The 22,590-nt window shown below is 37.5% G+C and overlaps 1 protein-coding gene across 4 annotated transcripts in view; it reads right to left on the bottom strand.

The window, feature by feature from the left end:
• The window catches only part of LOC129779845 (lysyl oxidase homolog 3A-like), a 48,560-nt gene extending 27,588 nt beyond the window's left edge, over positions 1-20,972 (bottom strand). The window contains exons 1-2 of one of the 4 annotated variants that reach the window (XM_055787594.1): positions 20,682-20,972; positions 20,347-20,564 (exon numbers count right to left, since the gene is read on the bottom strand). In XM_055787594.1, the coding sequence (XP_055643569.1) occupies positions 20,347-20,542 (196 nt within the window). In that variant the 5' untranslated portion in view covers positions 20,543-20,564; positions 20,682-20,972. The remainder of the gene's footprint in view (positions 1-20,346; positions 20,565-20,681) is intronic. The other 3 variants (XM_055787589.1, XM_055787601.1, XM_055787609.1) reach the window with 3 other exon arrangements.
• Positions 20,973-22,590: the final 1,618 nt, after the last annotated feature.

Here is a 22,590-nt window from a genome sequence, read left to right as displayed (position 1 = left end):
ACAATTCTGCTCCGAGATCGGATAGAATTAAGTTCAACTTGCTGAAAAACCTCCCTGATGTGGCGAAATATCGCATGTTGAATTTATTCAATCGGTTTATGGAGCATAATATTGTTCCAGATGATTGGAGACAAGTACGAGTTATAGCTATTCAAAAACCCGGAAAGCCCGACTCCAAATGTACTTGGGGTCCTATATTAGGTATCTGAGTAAAAAATGTCAACAAAGAATAAACTTTCTCCGTACAATTACCGGCACCTGGTGGGGAGCCCATCCCGAAGATCTTATTATGTTGTATCGAACAACTATTCTCTCAGTGATGGAGTATTGCAGTTTCTGTTTTCAATCAGCTGCCAAAACACACCTCATTAAACTCGAGTGAATTCAGTATCTTTGTCTCCGTATTGCGTTGGGATGTATGCCCTCAACGCATACCATGAGTCTCGAGGTTTTGGCAGGCGTACTCCCACTAAAAGATCGCTTCAATTTATTATCTCTTCGGTTCCTCATCCGGTGTAAGGTTATGAACCCATTGGTGATCGGAAATTTTGAGCAGCTGATCGAGCTAAATTTTCATTCTGGATTCATGACTTCATATCATGAATTCATCTCCATGCAGGTTGATCCTTCTTTGTATATTCCCAACCGTGTTTGTTTTCCTGACTACATCAATTCCTCTGTATTTTTTTATCTGTTCATGAAGGAGAAAATCCATGGAATTCCAGATTATCATCGATCGGGGATCGTTCCTACGATCTTCAATGCAAAGTATGGGCGTATCAATTGTGATAATATGTACTTCACTGATGGGTCCTCTATGAATGAGTCCACAGGATTTGGAGTGTTCAACGAATTTTTTAGCACCTCACACAGTCTTCAGAATCCTTGCTCTGTGTATATTGCTGAATTGGCAGCAATACATTGGGCGCTGGACAGCGTCGCCTCACGACCTGTTGAACACTATTACATTGTAACGGATAGTCTTAGCTTGTCGAAGCTGGTGACCGGAATAAATCGCCACAGTAAACAACTGCAACAGAAACAACCGCTTAGAAAAAGTGTAGTAGGCTAGAAATATTTGGCGCGGGAAAAACATCATGTGCCTCACATTTCTATTATAAATTTATTCTCTTGTTCTCGTTTTTCGAAATTTATTCTGAGGACAATGTAATGGGGACGAAGTCCCCATTTGGCGAGGATAAGGAATCGAGGCGGCCCATGCCGCCAAGATGACGCAATCCGAGTCCACCGCCGACCCGCCGTCGGAAGCGGCGGTGTCTCGCACGCAAACCTGGGATCCACTGATTGCCCGGTTAGTTTGAAACATAGGATACGATCCTTTAGCAATGTCCGACCGAGCTCTAGCGAGCGTCGGACGGTATACGTCTGCCCGGGGCGTTACGTTTGCCTGGGGCGATACGTTTGCCCGGTTAATTCTTGTTTTGAAATACAATACCGCGCCACAATATTTATAGCCTACTACACATTTTATAAGCGGTGGTTTCTGTTGCAGTCGTTTTCTGTGGCGATTTATTCCGGGAACCGTCGAAGCTATCCGTTCAGTGAGGCCGGAAAAGCACTCGCAGTACTTCCTTGAGAGAATACGAGAAATTTTGAGTGCTTTAACCAGACGCTGTTATGTCATTACCTTTGTCTGGGTCCCTTCACATTGCTCAATTCCGGGTAATGAGAGGGCTGACTCATTAGCAAAGGTAGGTGCAATTGAAGGCGAAATTTATCAGCGTCAAATCGCCTTCAATGAATTTCATTCTTTAGTTCGTAAAAATACCATCGCTAATTGGCAACGCAAATGGAACGAAGATGAATTAGGCCGGTGGCTCCACTCAATTATCCCTAAGGTTAGCCTCAAACCATGGTTCAAAAGTCTGGACTTGAGTCGGGACTTTATTCGCACCTTCTCCCGACTCATGTCCAATCACTGTTCGTTAAACGCGCTACTCTTTCGTTTTGATCTTGCCGACAGCAATATCTGCGCCTGCGGCCAAGGTTACCACGACGTCGAACACGTTGTTTGGTCGTGCGAGGAGTATCTTGTTGCCAGATCGAATTTAGAAAACTCTCTTCGGGCTAGAGGAAGGCAGCCCAATGTGCCGGTGAGAGATGTGTTGGCTGGTTTAGACCGTGATTACATGTCCCAAATATATATCTTCCCAAAAGATATCGATCTTCGTGTCTGATTGTCCTTATATCCTTATATTCTCCTTTTCCTATCCCTTCGCGAGAAATCAAATCCCTTCTTATTAACAATAGAATAAGGTGAAATGTAAAAACATATTAGATATAAGATAGGCTTAAGAATTGAGTATGATGAATGTGAGTGCGAATGTGAGTGTGAACATTGTCAACATATCCTTATATCCCATCCTTTTCCTGAAACAAAATGTCACCCTTCTAAACTCGAGCAAGCCGCGAGTAATCGGTTCTCTACTTCATTAACATTAGAATTAAGGAAAAATGTTTATATATACTTGTAACAATACAGTCAGGAGTTTGGCTCCTTTAAACTTATGTAACTGAGCCTGTAAAAATAAACGATTTAATAAAAAAAAAAACAACTTTTGGCATTTTCTTTTTATTCATATTTCGAGCCCAAGCCCGTATACTCGTACCTTCCTCTTTACCCCGTCCATAAGGTTCTGTACAACGTCAGGTTGTAGTTTTTTTTTTTTGAACAGAAATCCATTTTCTCTTGAAGTCCGCCTCCGATTTGACAACTTTTGGGTTCTTCCGGAGGGCCTGTTTCATTATCGCCCAATATTTCTCTATTGGGCGAAGCTCCGGCGCGTTGGGCGGGTTCATTTCCTTTGGCACGAAGGTGACCCCGTTGGCTTCGTACCACTCCAACACGTCCTTTGAATAGTGGCACGAAGCGAGATCCGGCCAGAAGATGGTCGGCCCTCGTGCTGCTTCAATAGTGGTAGTAAGCGCTTCTGTAGGCACTCCTTAAGGTAAACCTGCCCGTTTACCGTGCCGGTCATCACGAAGGGGGGCGCTCCGCTTTCCGCAAGAGCAGATCGCTTGCCACACCATGTACTTTTTGGCAAACTTGGATAGTTTCTGCTTGCGAATCTCCTCCGGAACGCTGAATTTGTCCTCTGCGGAGAAGAACAACAGACCCGGCAGCTGACGAAAGTCCGCTTTGACATAGGTTTCGTCGTCCATTACCAGGCAATGTGGCTTCGTCAGCATTTCGGTGTACAGCTTCCGGGCTCGCGTCTTCCCCACCATGTTTTGCCTTTCGTCGCGGTTAGGAGCCTTCTGAACCTTGTATGTACGCAGGCCCTCCCGCTGCTTGGTCCACTGGACGAATGAACTTGACAAATTCAGCTTATTGGCGACATCCCGGACCTTCTCGGATCACGTCTAAACTGCTTAACTACGCGCTTGTGATCTTTTTCACTGACGGAGCATCCATTTTTGCCGTTCTTCACCTTCTGGTCGATGGTTAGGTTCTCGAAGTATCGTTTGAGTACTCTGCTGACCGTGGATTGGACGATTCCCAGCATCTTACCGATGTCCCGATGTGACAACTCCGGATTCTCGAAATGAGTGCGCAGGATTAATTCACGACGCTCTTTTTCGTTCGACGACATTTTTCCAAATTTACGAAAAATTGTGAAGCAGTGAAGCATGGCCAACGTGATCTATACACTCTTATCTGGTTATAAGCGAAGGCTGAAGATATAATTCCTAAAAATTAAATTTCTACAGCGTTTTTTCCGTGATGCAATTTGATGTGACACACCCTTTATTTTAAAATTAGAAATTCATTTTTCTCAAAAATCTATTTATTTAAATTCTCAATAATAAAATAATTGATTATTATGCAATTTATGAGTAGTCCTTCCAAAAGTTATCCATACAACGGAAGATGGGCATTTCTACAGGAAAAAAATTTTTCTAACAACTATTTTTTCATGTTTTCTTTGAAAAAAATTCATCTTATCCTAATTTTATTTATAGTCGAGATATCAACATAGTGTATTCGACAATCTAAAGCATTGTAAAATAAGGAAGGTTAAAATAAGGACTTTTATTGAAGACGTCATCTATCTATCTTTCACAATTTCTGGAATATGTGGCATTTTTTTTATGAAGACTCCTAAAAAAAATTTTTTTTTTATATTCGCTTATTTTTCGTCGGCCTATTTCCGCCACTTTAGTGCCAATCACCGACATCAGGGAGGCGACTCCACCTGTTCCTACCTATCAGACTCAACAACTCATGAGCCGGGCCAACTTCTTTTACTTCCCCTCCGAAGGAAGACGTAACCAGAGATTTTTCGCCTCAGAAAATCCCAACGACGCCAGCTGGGATTGAACCCAGGCCGATCGGATTGTGAGGCTGTTACGCTAACCATACAACCACTGGCGCTGTCTGAAAAATAATGTTTCACTCGAAAATTTTTTGTTTGTAAATTCTCGCGTTTGACATGTTCTTGAAGTGTTTGTGAAACAAACAAAAAATACAAAAAGTTTACAGAATATTATTTATGCACCAAAAAGGTTCGAGTTAAACATTCAAGGTAATTTTTCAAAGAAAACATAAAAAAGTTATTGTTAAGCCAACTTTTCCCTCCACTTCAAACTTCGAAAAAAAAGCGCAAAACTTCGGAAACTTTCTCACTCAAAAACCATTATACCTACAAAATGTTGTAGAACAATGAAATGTAGAAGGTATTTTATGATTTCATTAAAAAATATCGGACAAGAATATTTATCAATCTAGAAAAGCCGTAAGAGCACATTTAAATATGAATTAGAGTAGTACTGAATCTCTAAATCCCAAAAAAAAAAATTTCAGAATTTAAATATTTTTTTTAGTACTAAAATTTTTGATGAATTTTTTTTTGATAATTTTTCTTGATACACCGTGGTAAGATGTATATTCAGTATTTTTTTAAAATTTTTATCTCGGATCTTTTAAGTACGTTTTTCACTATAGATCCTACGTCAAACCACATAGGGGTTCAAATAAACCACCAAAATTTCTTATTTAATATCCTTTACAAGGAGGCGATCTGGCGTAGTGGTAACATCCATAACTCTCACGCTGAAGATCACGAGTCCAATTCTCACTCCCAACATTCTTCCAAAAATGGAAGTAAAAAGTGACGAACCAGCCAAAAGTGTTGAAAGTCACTATAATACAGATAAAAAAAAAAAAAAAATCCTTTACAATATTTGCCATACAGCTAGTGAAATCTCAAAAAAATCACACATATCTAGAAAAGCCGTAGAAACACATTTAAATATGAATTAGAGTAGTACTGAATCTCTAAATCTCAAAAAAAAAAAAAAAAAAAAAATTCAAAATTTCAATATTTTTTTTGGTACTAAAATTTTTGATGAAATTTTTTTTTTGATAATTTTTCTTGATACAGTAAGATGCACATTCAGTATTTTTTTCAAATTTTTATCTCGAATCTTTTGAGGATGGCGTGAAATAAACGAAAAAGTACGTTTTTCACTATAGATCCTACGTCAAACCAAATAGGGGCAAGACGGCGCCAGTGGTTGTGTGGTTAGCGTAACAGCCTCACAATCCGATCGGCCCGGGTTCAATCCCAGCTGGCGTCGTTGGGATTTTCTGAGGCGAAAAATCTCTGGTTACGTCTTCCTTCGGAGGGGAAGTAAAAGAAGTTGGCCCGGCTCATGAGTTGTTGAGTCTGATAGGTAGGAACAGGTGGAGTCGCCTCCCTGATGTCGGTGATTGCCACTGAAGTGGCGGAAATAGGCCGACGAAAAATAAGCGAAGATAAAAAAAAAAAAAAAAAACCAAATAGGGGTTCAAATAAACCGCCAAAATTTCTTATTTAATATCCTTTACAATATTTGCTCCCTTACCCGGCCAGGCCCTTTGTAGAATACACAGAATACACTCTTTGTCGTTATCTTGACTATGAACGAAATTAGGATAGTTGTTTACAAAAAAAAACCTGAAAGTTGTTACTAGAAATAATTTTTCCCTGTTATAGTGTTCTTCTTTCGATGTATGGGTGACTTGTTGGAAATTGTAAAAACTATTCATATAAAAACTTTATGAAAAATACGTTTTTATTAAAAATGAATTGGAATTATTTTTAATATTTTTTGTCCAGTGTAAGGTAAAAAATTGTTTGTGATATTTTCTTATCAACATCTAAATACCTTGCTACATTTTAGGTTCTGATCAAAATTTTGTAGGATTTATAGTTTTTGAATCAAAAATTTTTGTAAAAAATTAAGGAAAAAAATTAGGACATTTTCAAAACGTGTAATTCGTAAATTGTAGTCTTTTGGTGGAGGCGATCTGATGTAGTGGTAAAATCCGTATATCTAGAGCTCTGAAGGTCACAAGTTCAATTCTCACTCCGGACATTCTTCCAAAATGGAAGTCAAGTGACGAACCAGCCAAAAGTGTTGAAAGTCGCTATAATACAGAAAAACAAATTGTAGTATTTTTTAAATAGCTCAAGTATGCTTACTTGTTTAAATGACCAATGTCTTTACACCCTTTGTGGATGTAAATGCTATCTGAGATGGTGCTGCCAATTCCTAAGACGAGTTGGCATGAAATTCGTTTTTATCATACTGGTCTCCTGATTTTCAATTGAACATAAAATATTATCTTTGATATAAACCACGCTCTTCAAATCTTTGAAGGGGTCTAAGGTGAGTCATCATCATCATTTGTTTGCTACTGAATTCATTTGAATTCCAAAAGTCAATAGAATTTTGAATGGTGTCATCCGTTATCGTTCACGATTGTACGATGTCCAATGTTAAATAATATAAGTTCACATTTGGCAATGAATAAGATTCTCTATTTATTAAAAAAAATAACAATGATCAACAGCATGCCCCACTCGCAAATGAATTCATGGTCAAACTCGGAAAACTCTTACATCTCAAACTTTTCTCGTTTGTTACTCCCCCAGATTCTGTGTGCGGAAACCAATAGTTGAAAGGAACAGAACGCGAGTGGAGGAAAACGTTCCAACGAAGGTAAACGACAGCATTGATTTTCGTTTTTCACCAAAGCAAAATCGATTGCGTCTCTATTTTCCCGCGAGCTCTCGTCCCAATAAGAACATATCCGCTACCGGGATAAGGTAGCAGCCATTATCAATCAAACTCAATCGTGAGCGGAAGCGTAAGCCAATACCCGTCTTTGCACCGGTATCTTTGGGCAAAGCACTTGCGGATAAACCGTTCCACTGTCGAATACGATTGAAAAGGGAGTTTATTCGGGAAGCACAAAAATCAATACCATTATCCTGTTATCCGTATTTTTTCTGGTTACGAGGCAGAAAAGAAATCCTCCTAGCATTGTTTGGGCGAACAAAAGGGAGGATCATTTCGCGTTGTGCTTCCGTTCGACCTCTACTCACAAACCCCTAAACATGTGCACCACTTTGACTAATCCGAGGTGAAGGCAGAGATCTCCCGCCGAGAGCGAGAGTCTCACTGATAAGCGCGTTATCTTCAAGGCCAACGAGTATTGCCCAGGCAGGGGGCGATTGTTTCGTTTCAGCTTTCCAATAATGATGATAGCCGGATGGTCCAACCCGTTTTGCGTTCAGATGTGACACAGTTTAGCCGACATGTTTACGCGCTGGATGGTAAACTTTTGACTTTGTTGTTTATTTTTTTTCGGAATATAGAAAGCGGAAAAATCTATATGCATATATTATATAAAAATATCGTGTCACGATGCTCGTGGTCAAACTCCTCCGAAATGGCTCGACGGATTCTTATGAAATGAAACACAAAAAACTTGGTATGCATGAGAATAAGTCGTAAACTATATATGAAACCGCTAGACAACCGATTACCATATATTTCATACCGATTAGGGTGGCCCTTTGCGAAATTTTTTTTTGTATTTTATCCTTAAAGGGCCTGGCCGGGTAGGGGAATAAAAAATGCCCCCAAACCAATTGTATAGAATATTAAATAAGAAATTTTGGCAGTATATTTGAACCCCTATGTGGTTCAACATAGGATCTATAGTGAAAAACATACTTTTTCGTTTATTTCACGCCATCCTCTAAAGCTTCGAGATAAAAATTTGAAAAGAATACTGAATGTGCATCTTACTACGGTGTATCAAGAAAAATTATCAAAAAAAATTTCATCAAAAATTGAAATACAACATTGAAATTTTGAAAAAAAAATTCTTTGTGATTTAGAGATTCATATTCATATTTGAATGTATTCCTACGGCTTTTCTAGATATGTGTGATTTTTTTCAGATTTTTTCAGTGTTGCGCGGTACAAAAAAAATTTGACGTAGGACTACGTCTTTCATTTCTATACGGGGATGTAAGTTCAAACTTTCGTAAACGAAAGCGTTACGCCGGAGAACGAGATTTTGAGCGTTAATAGCTCCTAAACAACTGAACGAAATAGTATGATAAACACTTCATTCGAAAGCTAAAACGCGTTATATGCTTGTTACTTTTTGATCCAAAAATTTGTTTCAATAGCCCTAAAATTGCTTTCAAAACAGGCTATTGAAATCACACCAATCGGTATATAAGCGAGTGCCGCTCGGAAATCCACTCAGTTATAATTGCGCAACGATTGAGGCACGATCGCTTGAATGAATGGATGTTTCCCTAACACAGACTTAAAAACCATGGAGCCAGGGGAAATCGGCATAGCAAATTAGATGCAAGCAGCGGGTACTTTTGTACTCGCATGCGTTTCTGCAAATCGGAATGTTTCCCTAACACAGACTTCAAAATCATGGAGCCAGGGAAAATTGGCATAGCAAATTAGATGCAAGCAGCAGGTACTATTGTACTCGGATTCACTATGGATTTGATATGGTATGACACGGTGTAGTGAATATGATCGATTTTTAGTCGAAAGATGAAGATATAACTTTCTTTTACTTTTTATTTATGTCGATATTTGTGGCATTCTAAAAGCTTGAAGAATTGACACAAATTACACAAAAAGACTCCAAAAATGCTATGAAAATGGTAACTTATCAGTTTCTAATACGGTTCGCTTAAGGTATATGATGCAGAAAACAGATCTCAACTTTATGCACAGGTATTATTTGGTTGTTATTTTTAATAAATTAGTTCAATATGCTTTTAAGCTTTCTACTTTGGTACCTATTCGATTGAAAACATAAACAAATCATCGAATAAAATACTTTTCAAATGAAGCGAATAAGAATCAAACTTCGGACACTAAATCAAATTCCGGACAGATTGAATTCATATATCGGACGCTTAATTCTGTAATTTGTTGGACGAAAATTACATTACACTTGATTATAATTTATAGTCAACTGCGAAACACTTACCAAGCAATCATAGTAAACTGTTAACGATGATGAGAACTGATGAAACACAGGAGAAATTTAAATATCTATGAACGGGTAAATTCTACGTGCTCACGCTAAGCAAACATCAAACACAAACGATAATGAATAGTGTTTTCAGATTTTTGCCGATTATGTTATAAATCAAATGTAGTTCTCATATGAAACGATAGTGAAACCAAGGGATTACTCTAAAGAAGCAATTGTGATGTTAGTTTTATAGTTATATCATCAGTGCATTGAGCATTTCAAGATATCAAAACAAAGTGTCCGAAATATTATGTTGTCCGAAATATAATTCAGAACGGTATGCAGTACAACATTTTTTTATATATTTTCTGGCATTTCGAAATTTTGAAAAAAAAAATAGAAATTTGAGACCCACTTCTGCTCTAATTTTTATTTAAATGCGTTCGTATGTGTCTTTTTTGCATGTGGTGTAATTTTTCCTGAATTTTGCGAGCATTGCGAGACACAAAAATAATTTTCTTCATCGTCTGCATTACTATTTTTTTTATTTTCTTGAAATCGATTATTTTATTGAATTCGTGGTTTTCAATTGTAAGATTAAAATAAAAAAAATAAAAATAATTCGAATGTTTTTAAGTATTCTTAATAATCCGAATGATCTTTCCATAAGGAGTTTATTTTTTTCTCACAGAGCTCTATCGTACTGCTGACTCCTATGAATTTGGTAAACCATATAAATCCAATGTAAAGATTATCCCATATTTTAAGATACGAGAAAAAAAATGTACAGCGCACAATTGTACCGACAAAATTTAGATATATGAAAAACAATATTTATCAAAATCTCAGAGCAGTAATGGGTCTCTAAATTCAAAATAAATTAAAAATGCCCAAAGACCAAAAAAACATTTTTTTTTCGCGCAATCCTCTTAAAAATTCAAGAAAAAATATTCTTTTTGTACCGCGAAAAACACTATAAAAATTCTGAAAAAAAACACATATACCTAAAATAGACGTAAGAAGAAATTTAAATATAAACTAGAGAAGTGCTGAATCTCAGAATCAAAAAAATTAAAATTTAGTTTAAAATTAAAATATTTAAAATTTAAAATTTTTAAATTTTTTTTAGTGTTTGATTTTTTGATGAATAAATTGTTTGAAAATATTGATCGATACACCTTGATAAGGTGTACTTTCAGTTTTTTTTTTTCATATTTTTGTCTCAAAGCTATTGAGAATGGCGTGAAAAAAAACGATAAGGTGCATTTTTTCACGTCCGCTACATCGAACGTTTATCCACACATGTGCCAAAAGCCTCAATTCGCAAGGCGCATCGCCAGTTATTTGGAAGTTTTTCAGAATGAGCATAATAAATTATTGAAATTCTTCAAATCCCACAAGCTTGGATTGCAAGGTTACAGTCACACTATTGTCATCAATCCTGTTAGAACACCGACTGGAGAGCACGTGTGTAAATCCAATGCCCATGTTTCTGTAGACGTTGCAGGAATTATGGTAATCGACCACATAGCGACGCGGGAAATTGTGATTCTAAGAAGAAACAATAATCAACACTCTCTATCTTCTTCTTCAATAGCCCTAACGTTCCTAACGTTCGCATTCTCAAGGTAGTATTACTTGCGCCATTTTTATTAGTACTTATTTTAGATTTCTATGCCAAGCTACACGCATTGAATGTATTCTGAGTGACAAGCTTCAGAATATTTGTGACCACAGTGCAAGTCAGAAGAAAATTCTTTGACAAAAAACTCCCAAATATTCTGGAGAGACAAGACGGATATTACATACACATTAAACAACTAGAATCCGCCACAGGTACTTCATTCATAATTTCCTTCATCACTCAATTTGAATTAATATTTATGAACATGCGGTTAGAGGAGACGAAACAAACAAAGGGTAAAGAGATAACTCGATGTATTTTTGCAGCCAGGATAACGTCATTCTACGATGTCGTGAGCTTCGCGTACATTGCGACCAACAATTCGAGGTCGCAATGTACGCGAAGGTAGAGAACGAACGACTGCGATTCCACTGCATTATAAATAGGAGCAGCGTGAGTAAGAACACATTCACTTGCGAGACGCTATCATGTGCAATGCCGACACAGCCTTTGCTATTGTCAGGTCAAAACGCAATACATTGTCATGACATTACAGCACGTGTGTTCAAACAAAAAATAAAATCTTTAATAAGCTAATTACAGCATTTTGCGTATTCGGTCTCAGACGTTGCTGGGTGAATTTGGTGGAATGGCGAAAACGAGAATTACCCGATAGACACATTTTAAGTTTAATTAGTGGAAAGAGTACGCCCTTAGGTAATCAATCAACTGATCAAATACTCACACGTATTCTGAAATCCGATCGAATCAGAATTACCCAAATGGATAATAATTTTGGATTCTGTAATCCGTTGGACTCAAGTCCAGTCGAGTTTCCACGCTTCTAAAACAAGAATCATAAATCAAAATTAGCACTTCCGTAGCAAATATGTGTTCTGTGTTTAAGAATAACACATTCTTTGCAAGCGGGGAAAAATCTTAACGAAAATGTTATCTGATTTAGATTTGATGAAAATTCTAGAAAATTTTTAGAAAAATTGTTATGTTAGGGTCATGACTATGTCTTCTAAGTATTTTAATACATTGAATAATATTCTCACAACTCGATTGAATTTGAGTCGAACGGACAACAGAGTGCAAAATTGTGATCCGTTCGGGTAATAATTTTGTTTTAATTTTTTACATATTACTTTTTTCCAGTTCACATTCGACATTTTTACACACATTGAATTAAGAAAATAAAAGGTATTTTTTTTTATTTTTGTCGGCGATCATTTTCTACAGCACTTCATTATTCTGTATGTCATATATCCCTTCCCCAAACATCCGTTCGATCTTCATCAAAGAACCGTAATCATACTCGGGTTCGGAAAAATACGACATGAAATGCTTGATTACACTGAACATTTCTGAATTGCTCCGCAACGATATAGCGCTGCAATAGTTTTCTTCTTAATAAAACACAAGAGTCATGAACGTTTCACGTTTGTTTATCGAATGACAATGCGCACCGTCATTTCCGGCGCTCAAACATCAAACACACTTTCGTTCAAATCTTTTCATTCGTTCTATCACAATCACTTTCGATTAAGTTTAGTTTTATCGTTTGAATGTTTTCAAACACGCTTACGATACATTAGTTTTTTTTTTATTTAACAACCAAAATATGCACTAGAAAACATTTATATGGCAGAACAACGTTTGCCGGGTCAGCTAGTCATGTGTGGAAGGTTCAACCCGATGTAGTATACAATTTCTATCACTTTGGGGCACTTGTGATATATTTCGGAATGAAAGAACTCAGGCACATTCCACTAATATAAATATCACTATATTCTTAGTTCCGTCCTCGCGTGCATTCGACACTTGTTAACTTGATTGGTTGGAAATGTAAAAGACCTGTGCTTGCATTCGACATGTACTTTTTATAATGCTTAAACTAAAACTCTACACAAGATAGCTTCTATTCTAGAGGAGGAGGAGCCAGCAAGGAAATATGTGAGCGCGTTCGATTGGTTCGAACGGGTCAATACGGAGAACAAAAGGGTAGTGGTTGTTTCTGTGTGTTGTCATTTCACACTTGGTTGAAGTGGGTTAGTTCTGCATAATGTTACGCTGCAAGGGTGAGTGGTTGTTATTTAATATTATCGTATGCAGCTGTGAGCTTGTGACATAAAAATGCATTTGGCCTACAAACATGTATGACGATAATTTATGGCGTGGGAATGAATTTGTGGGAATAGGATCGTTGGGATTTTATGACAAGTGGGAAAGGATAATGGTAATAGGTTATCCCGCTACACCATCCCTCTTTGGGAGAATGATGTAACCGGGTGGAATCATTTATTATTATTATATTCATTATTATTGGGTGTTATAGCTTCTCCTCTTACATATGGTTATCTAACTATATTTACAGGTTGTGATAAATTCGTAAATTTAATTATATAGTGTATTTAATTTATAATAGTTTTAATTTGTTCTGTGATGCTTATTGTATAATATTTGTATTTAATGATTGTCGATAATTATGATGATAATAACAGTGATGATTTTAATAATAATTATAATTGGGAAATAATTGAGTAAAAATGAACTTAATCTCTGATACGTACCAAATTTCTAATACCCCCTTCCCCCTAACGGAGGAGGGAATTATAAGTAATTAATCTATTTTTATGTACAGTATGAGTGTTTTGGGTTTTCTCATCTAATAATGTCGCGTTTGGGTGATTTATTGATATGACCTTGTATGGTCCTTGATATACCTTGTCTAGTTTTCTTCTGTTTTCGTTAGTCATCATAACTAAATCATTCTCATGTATTTGTATTGGGTTTGTATCTTTCTGCTGATCTTCACGACGCTTTTGTTTGATTCTGTCAATTATTTCTTTTGCTGATTTTGTTGCCGTTTTGAGTTTGAATTGTAATTCTTTATGATATTGCTCGATATTGTATACGGGTTCAATGTGTGATTTTAGGTTGTATGGCAGTGTTGCGTTTCTGCCGAAAACTAATTCAAAAGGTGTGTATGAAAAATCTGTATGCGGAGTGGTGTTGTAACAGAATGCGTAGTAAGGCAACCAATCATCCCAGTCGCTCTGCGATGGGTTGATGAATTGTCTCACGTATTCATTAAGACAACGATGGTTTCTTTCTAAACTTCCGATTGATTGCGGGTGATAGGGGGTAGAAAATTTTTGTTGAATTTGGAGTAATTTTGAAATATTGTCAAATAATTCATTCTTGTATTCGGTTCCTTGATCAGTTTGAACAATTGACGGAGTACCGTATACGAGAATGCAATTTTCTATAAATGCTCTCGCTATTGTGGATGCTTGTTTGTCTGGGGTTGGTTTTATTATTACGTATTTGGAGAGGTTACATTGGATAGTTAATGCATATCTATTTCCTGAATTAGATTTGTTAAAAGGTCCGATAGTGTCAATAGATACACAATCAAAAGGTTTTTCTGGGGTGGGTATTTTTAAAAAGTTTTCCTTGGTCGGGGTTTTGTGTTTATTTTGTTTGCATTGTATACAATTTCTAACATATTCATAAATTTCTGATTTCATTTTGCTCCAGGAATAGAGTCTACTGAGCTTTTTATATAATCGATTGGCACCTATATGTCCTCCAATTGGTGCATCATGATAATTTTTCAGGATTTTTAATTTTTCTTCTTGGCTTTCTATCACACGCTTGGGTGTGTAGAGCACTATTTGCAAGTCTTTTAGCGAGTCGTTACAAGTCTTCTTGAAGAATTGAACGCTGCATAATTGGAATATCACGCTTGATAACGCTAGAGCTATCGCGCTTATTCTTAATTTTTTGGCCATATTTTCAACTTTCTGTAATAGATTCCCTAAGGTCTCTTTCGAGTTGCTTGCAATTTTTGTATTTGTCGACATTAATTCTTTGAATCCTGTTTTATTTTTAATTGCGCATTTCATATTATTAAATTCATTCTCGCTAGCGTTTTCATTATCTTCGAGTGCGCGTCCGCATTGAAGTTTGGGTAGTTTTTCCCATTCGGTTAGTTCAACTGCCTCGTATACTTTGAGTTGATCAGGCTCATTGACATCGAGTACAGTGTTATTATTCAAATGTTCGTATTCCGTCTGATTCATATTTTGTTCTTTTCTTGTCATTGCTCTCGTTTGAACGGCTAGGACGTTTATTGTTTTCAAAGTTTCAGAATCAATTGCTATTCGTGATAATGCGTCGGCAGTTACGTTTAGTTTTCCTTGTACATATTGTACGTCAAAATTAAATTCCTCTAAATCTAGTCTCATTCGTGTTAATTTGGAAGATGGATTCTTCATTGAAAAAAGGTAAACAAGCGGTCTGTGGTCTGTTTTTACCGTGAATTTTCTTCCGTATAAGTATGGTCTAAAGAATGTTATTGCCCAATGAATGGCAGTAAGTTCCTGTTCAATTGTTGATTTATTTGCTTCACCTTTGGTGAAGGCTTTACTTGCGTAAGCGATCGGTAATTCGATTCCATCGCAATCTTGGGCCAATACTGCGCCACAGGCAGTCTTTGATGCATCGGTTATTAGTGTGAATTCTTTTTTAAAATCGGGAAATTGTAAAATTGTGGGAGAAATCAGTGCTGATTTTAAAGAATTGAATGCTTGCTGACATTCAGAGCTCCAATCGAAGACTGCATTTTTTTCGAAGGAGTTTGTTTAAGGGATGCGCAATTTGGGCAAAATTTTTAATAAATCTTCTATAATAGTTGCAAAAAGCAACGAATCGACGGACTTCATCCGATGTGTTTGGTGTAGGGTAATTTAATATGACTGAAAATTTTGATTTATCTGGTTGGATGCCAGATGCGGATATATTATGACCTAGGTATGTGACATCTGGTCTAAAGAATGAGCATTTTGCGGGGTTAAGTTTCAAATTATATTTTTGGAGTTGTTTAAAAACTTTTTCCAAATTACTTAAATGATGATTTATGGAACATCCGACTACTATAATGTCGTCAATGTAAAGGAAAGCACACTCTGGTGGTAAACCGCTGAGTGCAATTGTCATCATTCTTTGGAAGCTGTTTGGGGAAATATTTAATCCGAAAGGTAGTCTATTGAATTCGAAATGACCGTTTGAAGTAGAGAATGCTGTTAGTTTTTTGGAATTTTCGTCAAGTTCTATTTGGTGGAAACCTGACATTAGGTCTAGAGTAGTAAAGTATTTGGCTCTTCCTAAATGATCGAGTATTTCATCTATTCTTGGAAGGGGAAATTTATCTGGTGTAATTTTTTTGTTGAGCTGGCGAAAGTCTACCACTAATCGCCACTTTTTATCTTGTGTATTAGATTTTTTTGGCACTAAAAGTATAGGGGAATTATATGGAGAGGTTGATGGTTGGATGATTCTATTTTCTAACATATTTGATATTTGTTTATTTATTTCTGTTATTTGGGCCTCTGGAGTTCGATAATTTTTTATGTAGACGGGGTTTTTGTCGTTGAGTTGAATGTTTTGTTTATAAAAGTTGTTGGTAGTTAAGAAGTCATCTTTTAAAGCGAATATTTCGTTATAGTTTCTGCAGAGATTTATCAGTTTGTGTTGGGCTTCACGGGGAGTGTTAGTTAGATTTAATTCTTCAGTTAATTTTGGTATACGATTAGGGTTGTTAGTTGTGTTGTGGTTGATTGTAAAATGTGTTAACGGTTGGGTTAGTGGCTTGAAATTTTTGGGTAGAAGTATTTCAGACGTATTGGTATTAATGATTTTAACGAATTGTGTTTTAGAGTTAACTATGGAATTTGCGCAAAATACTCCAGGTTTGATTTCTTGAGAAATTATGACAGTGTCTTCTTTTATATGTGGAATTTTTATTTCTTTGATAATCTGGCATCTGGGGGGGATGACTAGATGATCGTCCCATGTGTCATGGATCGGTACTTCTAGATTAGTCTCATTGAAGAAAAAGGATAGTAACCATGTCTTCAAACACAGATTACATTCATATTTTGTTAAAAAGTCTTTTCCTAGAATGCCGTCAGCTGTAATTGGGAATTGTTTATTCACCAAATGGAATTGGTGTGGAATTTTATTATTTTCTATAAGTAGACTAGTGTTGGTACTACCTATTGTTTCAAGTTTGCCTTCGGTCACGCCGTTTATTATGCATGTATTATTTTTGTTAATTTTCTGGGTACGTTTGATCAAATTTTCCTTTAGGATTGATATATCTGCCCCTGTATCAAGAATAAGAACGCATGGTTGTTCGCACATGCTTAATTTAACTATAATAAACATTGAACAAGTAATATTTAGGTTGAAAATATTTGATGTTGATTTCGGTTTTCCTCCTGTTCTTCGTCCGACAACGCGCGGAGGTTCGCAGCCGGGTTTTCGGAGTTTTCCGCAATTCTAATGAAATGTTGCGGTCTGTTGTAATAGTTTTGGCTGCCATTGCCCCTAAAGTTTCTGTTTTGGTTAGGGAAATTCTGTTGATGATATTGGCGATTTTGGTTAAAATTTTGGTTTTGTTGAGGTTGATTATTGAATCTACCACCTCTTCCTCTATAGTTATTAAAATTTCTACCACGATTGTTCTGGTTGAAACGGTTAGGATGCGGGTAGGGCGGTTGTCGCTGCCCGCGATTGTAAATAAGCACATTTGCTGATTTGGTTGTCAGCGATTTATATTTATTGACCTTCTCCACTGCGTCAGCTATGCTGGTGAAGGCTCCCGCACGTAATATAGTTTTTAATTCTGGGTTATCAATGCCTTCGATGAGGGCATCGATTCCTGCTTGGCAAGCGAGTTTTGCTGCTCGTTGCGGTGGTGTCTCTTCCTTGATGTGTAAGTCGATGAGTTGTTCGGTCAGCTCTTCAACTTCCTTACATAATTCGTCTGCTGACTGTTTTTTTTATAGACTTCAACTTCGCTAATATGCTGTCGGCGCTAGTCTTTGATATACATGTAGTTTTTAAATTTGTTAGCAGTGAAGGTATATCCACGCTATTATTAATTGCTCTTCGGGCCTTTTTGTCGAGTCTGGTCAGTAGGAATTGATATACCAACGCTTTGTTTGCGCTGGGGGAGATCTCATTTAGTAGTGTGGCTGCACTGATGAACATATCGAGTCCATCAGGTGAGCCGTCGTAGATTGGCACCATTGCGGCTGCCTCTTTGTAATCGAATTTGGACATTTTCGGTTTTTGTATTCCAACAACGAACAATATCGCAAGAGCTACTTCTTTGAAAGATTTTTGTTTAATGATAATGTTTATTTTATTTCTAATATCTTGATATATTAGATTAGCATTTTCGGCAAGCAATAACAATTCTTCAGCCTCTTTATTGTGTACGAGAGGGTCTACTATTGTTTTAATATCTTCAGCTAATTTTTCAGCTTCTGCGAGCTTGGTTCTCAATGTAGCTTTTCTTAACTTTTTAGTTTGCTCGGATCGCAGTGATTTTGCAATTACTTGTAATTTCTGTATTTTGTTTTCTATTAAACTTGCCATTAAATTAAAGGCGAAATTTTTTTTTATTTCTGTTTTTGTTGATGTCTACAACAAGTAGTCTTACAGCTTAGCACATATTTTACATGAACATTTTTTGTTTTTTTTTTTTTTTTCATTAACAATTTTTACTTCAAAAATTTTTTTTTTTCATATTTTACATCTTATAATTGACTTACCATCTCTGTCGGCGGTATCCTACTACAGTATCAGTAAGGCTGAGCTTTGTGAAAGGTGTCACATAGATGGTTGCTCCATGGATGTCTTCAATTTTGATATTGAAACCTCTTTTCGGCTGCTTCGGGTGTTGCTTCCTATATTGCCGCCATCCGATTTTTTCCACTAATGCGATGTGTTCCGCTTGGGCCTCCGCCTGGGCCAAGATGTCCTTGATGTTCTCGTTCCACATGTTTAGTTTTTCCAATGGTCACTAGTTCGTGTAATGAGTTTCTATTGGTTCGTTCACATGGGTGGTTAGCACAGTTCCGTTTATTGGTTCACTTTGGTCTAGTTGGCACGTCTTCGTTGATTAGTTCACTTTGTTCAAATTTTGAAAAAAAATAGTTCACTTCTGCCCTTTATACCTGGTTGAGCTGTGCCGCTCTCACTGCTCGGGAGGCTACTCTCTCCGAGTGATTCTTATAAAACGTGTGCATTAACCGCACAACACCGTAACCTAACGCAGCACCAGCAAGGATGCATAAAGCAATCGTTTGCGGTGAACTCGACACTGGGGCGCTCGACACTATCTCGTCTGCCGAGAAAAAGCCCATTTTTGAACGTTCACTGTTTCGTCAAAACAAAAAAAATTGTTTGGTTTCACTCATAGCCGAAGATTCAGGCTAAAGTCTCGGTCGCCATGTGGAAGGTTCAACCCGATGTAGTATACAATTTCTATCACTTTGGGGCACTTGTGATATATTTCGGAATGAAAGAACTCAGGCACATTCCACTAATATAAATATCACTATATTCTTAGTTCCGTCCTCGCGTGCATTCGACACTTGTTAACTTGATTGGTTGGAAATGTAAAAGACCTGTGCTTGCATTCGACATGTACTTTTTATAATGCTTAAACTAAAACTCTACACAAGATAGCTTCTATTCTAGAGGAGGAGGAGCCAGCAAGGAAATATGTGAGCGCGTTCGATTGGTTCGAACGGGTCAATACGGAGAACAAAAGGGTAGTGGTTGTTTCTGTGTGTTGTCATTTCACACTTGGTTGAAGTGGGTTAGTTCTGCATAATGTTACGCTGCAAGGGTGAGTGGTTGTTATTTAATATTATCGTATGCAGCTGTGAGCTTGTGACATAAAAATGCATTTGGCCTACAAACATGTATGACGATAATTTATGGCGTGGGAATGAATTTGTGGGAATAGGATCGTTGGGATTTTATGACAAGTGGGAAAGGATAATGGTAATAGGTTATCCCGCTACACATGTTATACATTCTCCGGAAAAAGGCTGTATCGCATCGCATACAATATTTTCCAGTTTGCATCAGTGTCTCGTATATTCGACGGTTCCAGAACATTCTTAAACAGTGAAAGATTTATGCATTGCTGCCAAACATAAAATTCATGACAGCGTTTGCCTGTTTACCGACGCTACCAAATCCACTAACGATTTTATGTTCAACCTATCAGACAGTTCCGAGACGAGGGATAAAAAGATTTATGCTTCAGGTATAATTCCAAGCTCTTTTGTGCTTCAGCAAAGGAAAGGACCAAAAATCGGTCGTGAGTCAAACTGAAATGTTTGGCGGCAAGAAAAAAAACTTACCAAAGGCAGACCGACTCCCAAAAGGTAGGCCAATTTTCCCCCTATGGATGGGAGCTTTTCCCGGAATTGTTTTTGTTATTCTAGCGCCAATATAAGTTCATGCGTCATGGGTGAGCGAAGAGAACACGCAAACATTCCAATTTTCCGTTGAAGAAAAAAAAAGATCAACTTACCCTCGTAATCGCCATCGCCTCCAACCAACTTGATGGCGCCTTCCTCTTTCTTTAGCTTTTTCAAATATTTCCGGACTAGATTTTCGCGATGGTGTCGCGCTTTCTCCAGGGTGGATTCCTGCAGTGCGAGAGCCAGCGTCACCGCGCTAATGATGACGAGGGTTTGAAGCAGTCGTCGATTGTCGAGGGTACCCATCTCGGTTCGTTGTATGTTCCTGCTGAAAGCGAACCTGGTGAATATCACTTACGCTTCGTTCGGCACAATTGAGAACTGTATCAGCATGAATGATTCGCTTCTCTTGAATTAATATTCTTATAATATCTCTGCAACACACCTTCGGAAATCGTTATTTTCGGCACAATTAATCACTCCACTCCCACGCAATTAAAATGTGGCAGTGCGCTCGAGTGCTACCACGAGACGTATTATTATTTTACAAAACACTCACTTGCTATTTTCACAGATTTAGCATATCTTACACGTTGCGCGTTAGTATCACAGTCTACATCGAGATCTGAGTCGATCGATTGTCGCGAAGCAACTGAGCCGTATGAATGGGACGATCGAACTCCTCTCAGGAGCAAATTGAGTCAGCAACAGCAAAAAAAACACGCAAAGATGTTTACAAAGTACTGTTCTAACTGTTGTATCGCAACGCCGCCCGAGGCCGATGCTCATAATTGTGTCATCCGTACGCAATCATCAATCGACGCCAAAAAACGAAGCACAAATGCCATTCATAGCCAACTAAGGCACATACACACAGCAAGCACCAAATCACAGACTGTGCGCTAATCATTTCGCGCACAGACGATCCGTTTTCGCGCACTCCGCTCCGGGGGAATGCGTCTGTTGTATCAATTAACATTCCCGAAAGGTCTCCTCATGGGTTATAATCGCCCGATTGGTTGCGAAAGGTGTTTACTCGGGGCTGTTCATTCGGTGGAGTCGCGTAGCCATTGGTTGTTGATACAACTGACCTTGCGTTCCCATCCGCAACAGCTGGTTGGTGAATTATATGGGATGAGTGAGGACATTTGCGCTGCACTATCAACGGTTTCGGTTGTGTGAATCACTTAGATGGAAAAACACTGCAATATAGCACAAACAGAATCAAAATATTTTCCTCGATAAAAACTCCACATCCGGTCTTGACCGATAAATGATGCATGATTTTATGGGCCGAACAGATCGTTCTGGTATTATAATGGAAGCCAAAATTGATGAGCATTATGATTGATGGTTTTCTAGGCTGACCAAATGTACCGTTTTGAACGGGACAGTACCGTTTTTTCGACCATTTTTTACTGTCCCGTCTTTTCAACAATTTGTACCGTATTTTGAGTATAAAGATAAAAATATTTGTAATACTATCCTGTTCTATAACGATTGATGATCTTTCAAACATTTACTATCCTTGTTAAAGAAATAATGTATTTTCTATTTTTATTGATTTTATTAGCATTCATCAACAAAAATAGAAAATATTTTGGTGCGAATTGAGGCTTTTGTCCAAGACAAGTCCGCATTGTTGACGCCACTATGGTAGATTTCCATACAAGTAAGCGAACAAAAATGTTTTCATTGTTTTTTTCAAACACTACTTGTTATGACCGGAATAAGTTGCTTAACTGTTTGAGTACGGTACGGTTAATTTGGCAAACATATGCAAACGGTAAAGCAACTAAAAATGCGGATGAGTTTAGCTATATAAAAAAAATACTAATAAACCTAGATAACTGATTGTTTATTAATTTACTAGCTGACCCGGCAAACTTCATCCAGCCCAAAATTTGTTTTTTGTTATTAATACCTTCATACATTCACGTTTTCTTACTATGAACAAGTTCATGGGTCCAATCGCAGAACTGTTCATTGATTGATCTTCCAATCGACCCCGTTTAATTTTGTATCGCAGCTCCCCCTTATAGTGCACCCGTGGCCGAGTGGTTAGCGTCTCACATTATCATGCCGGGTGTTCGGGTTCGATTCCCGTTCTGGCCGGGGGATTTTTCGACAAAGAAATTTCCTTCGACTTGCACAGTGGTCACGCGTATTCAAGAGCTTGCCCCTCGGAATACATTCAAGACGTGTTATTGACGTGGGACTACGTCTAACCGGAGTATATGGGGGGTAAAATGCAAAACTAAACACAGAACATGCAGGAAAAAATGAAAGATTTCGAATGCTTATAACTCGAACATTTCTTACTGGATCGGAAAGATATTTGCATCAATTGATAG

The sequence above is a fragment of the Toxorhynchites rutilus genome, chromosome 1 (assembly GCF_029784135.1).
Source record: "Toxorhynchites rutilus septentrionalis strain SRP chromosome 1, ASM2978413v1, whole genome shotgun sequence".
Taxonomy (NCBI): Eukaryota; Metazoa; Arthropoda; class Insecta; order Diptera; family Culicidae; genus Toxorhynchites; species Toxorhynchites rutilus.
The sequence above is the reverse complement of the archived record's forward strand: the minus strand, read 5'-3'. Positions and strand labels throughout refer to the sequence as shown.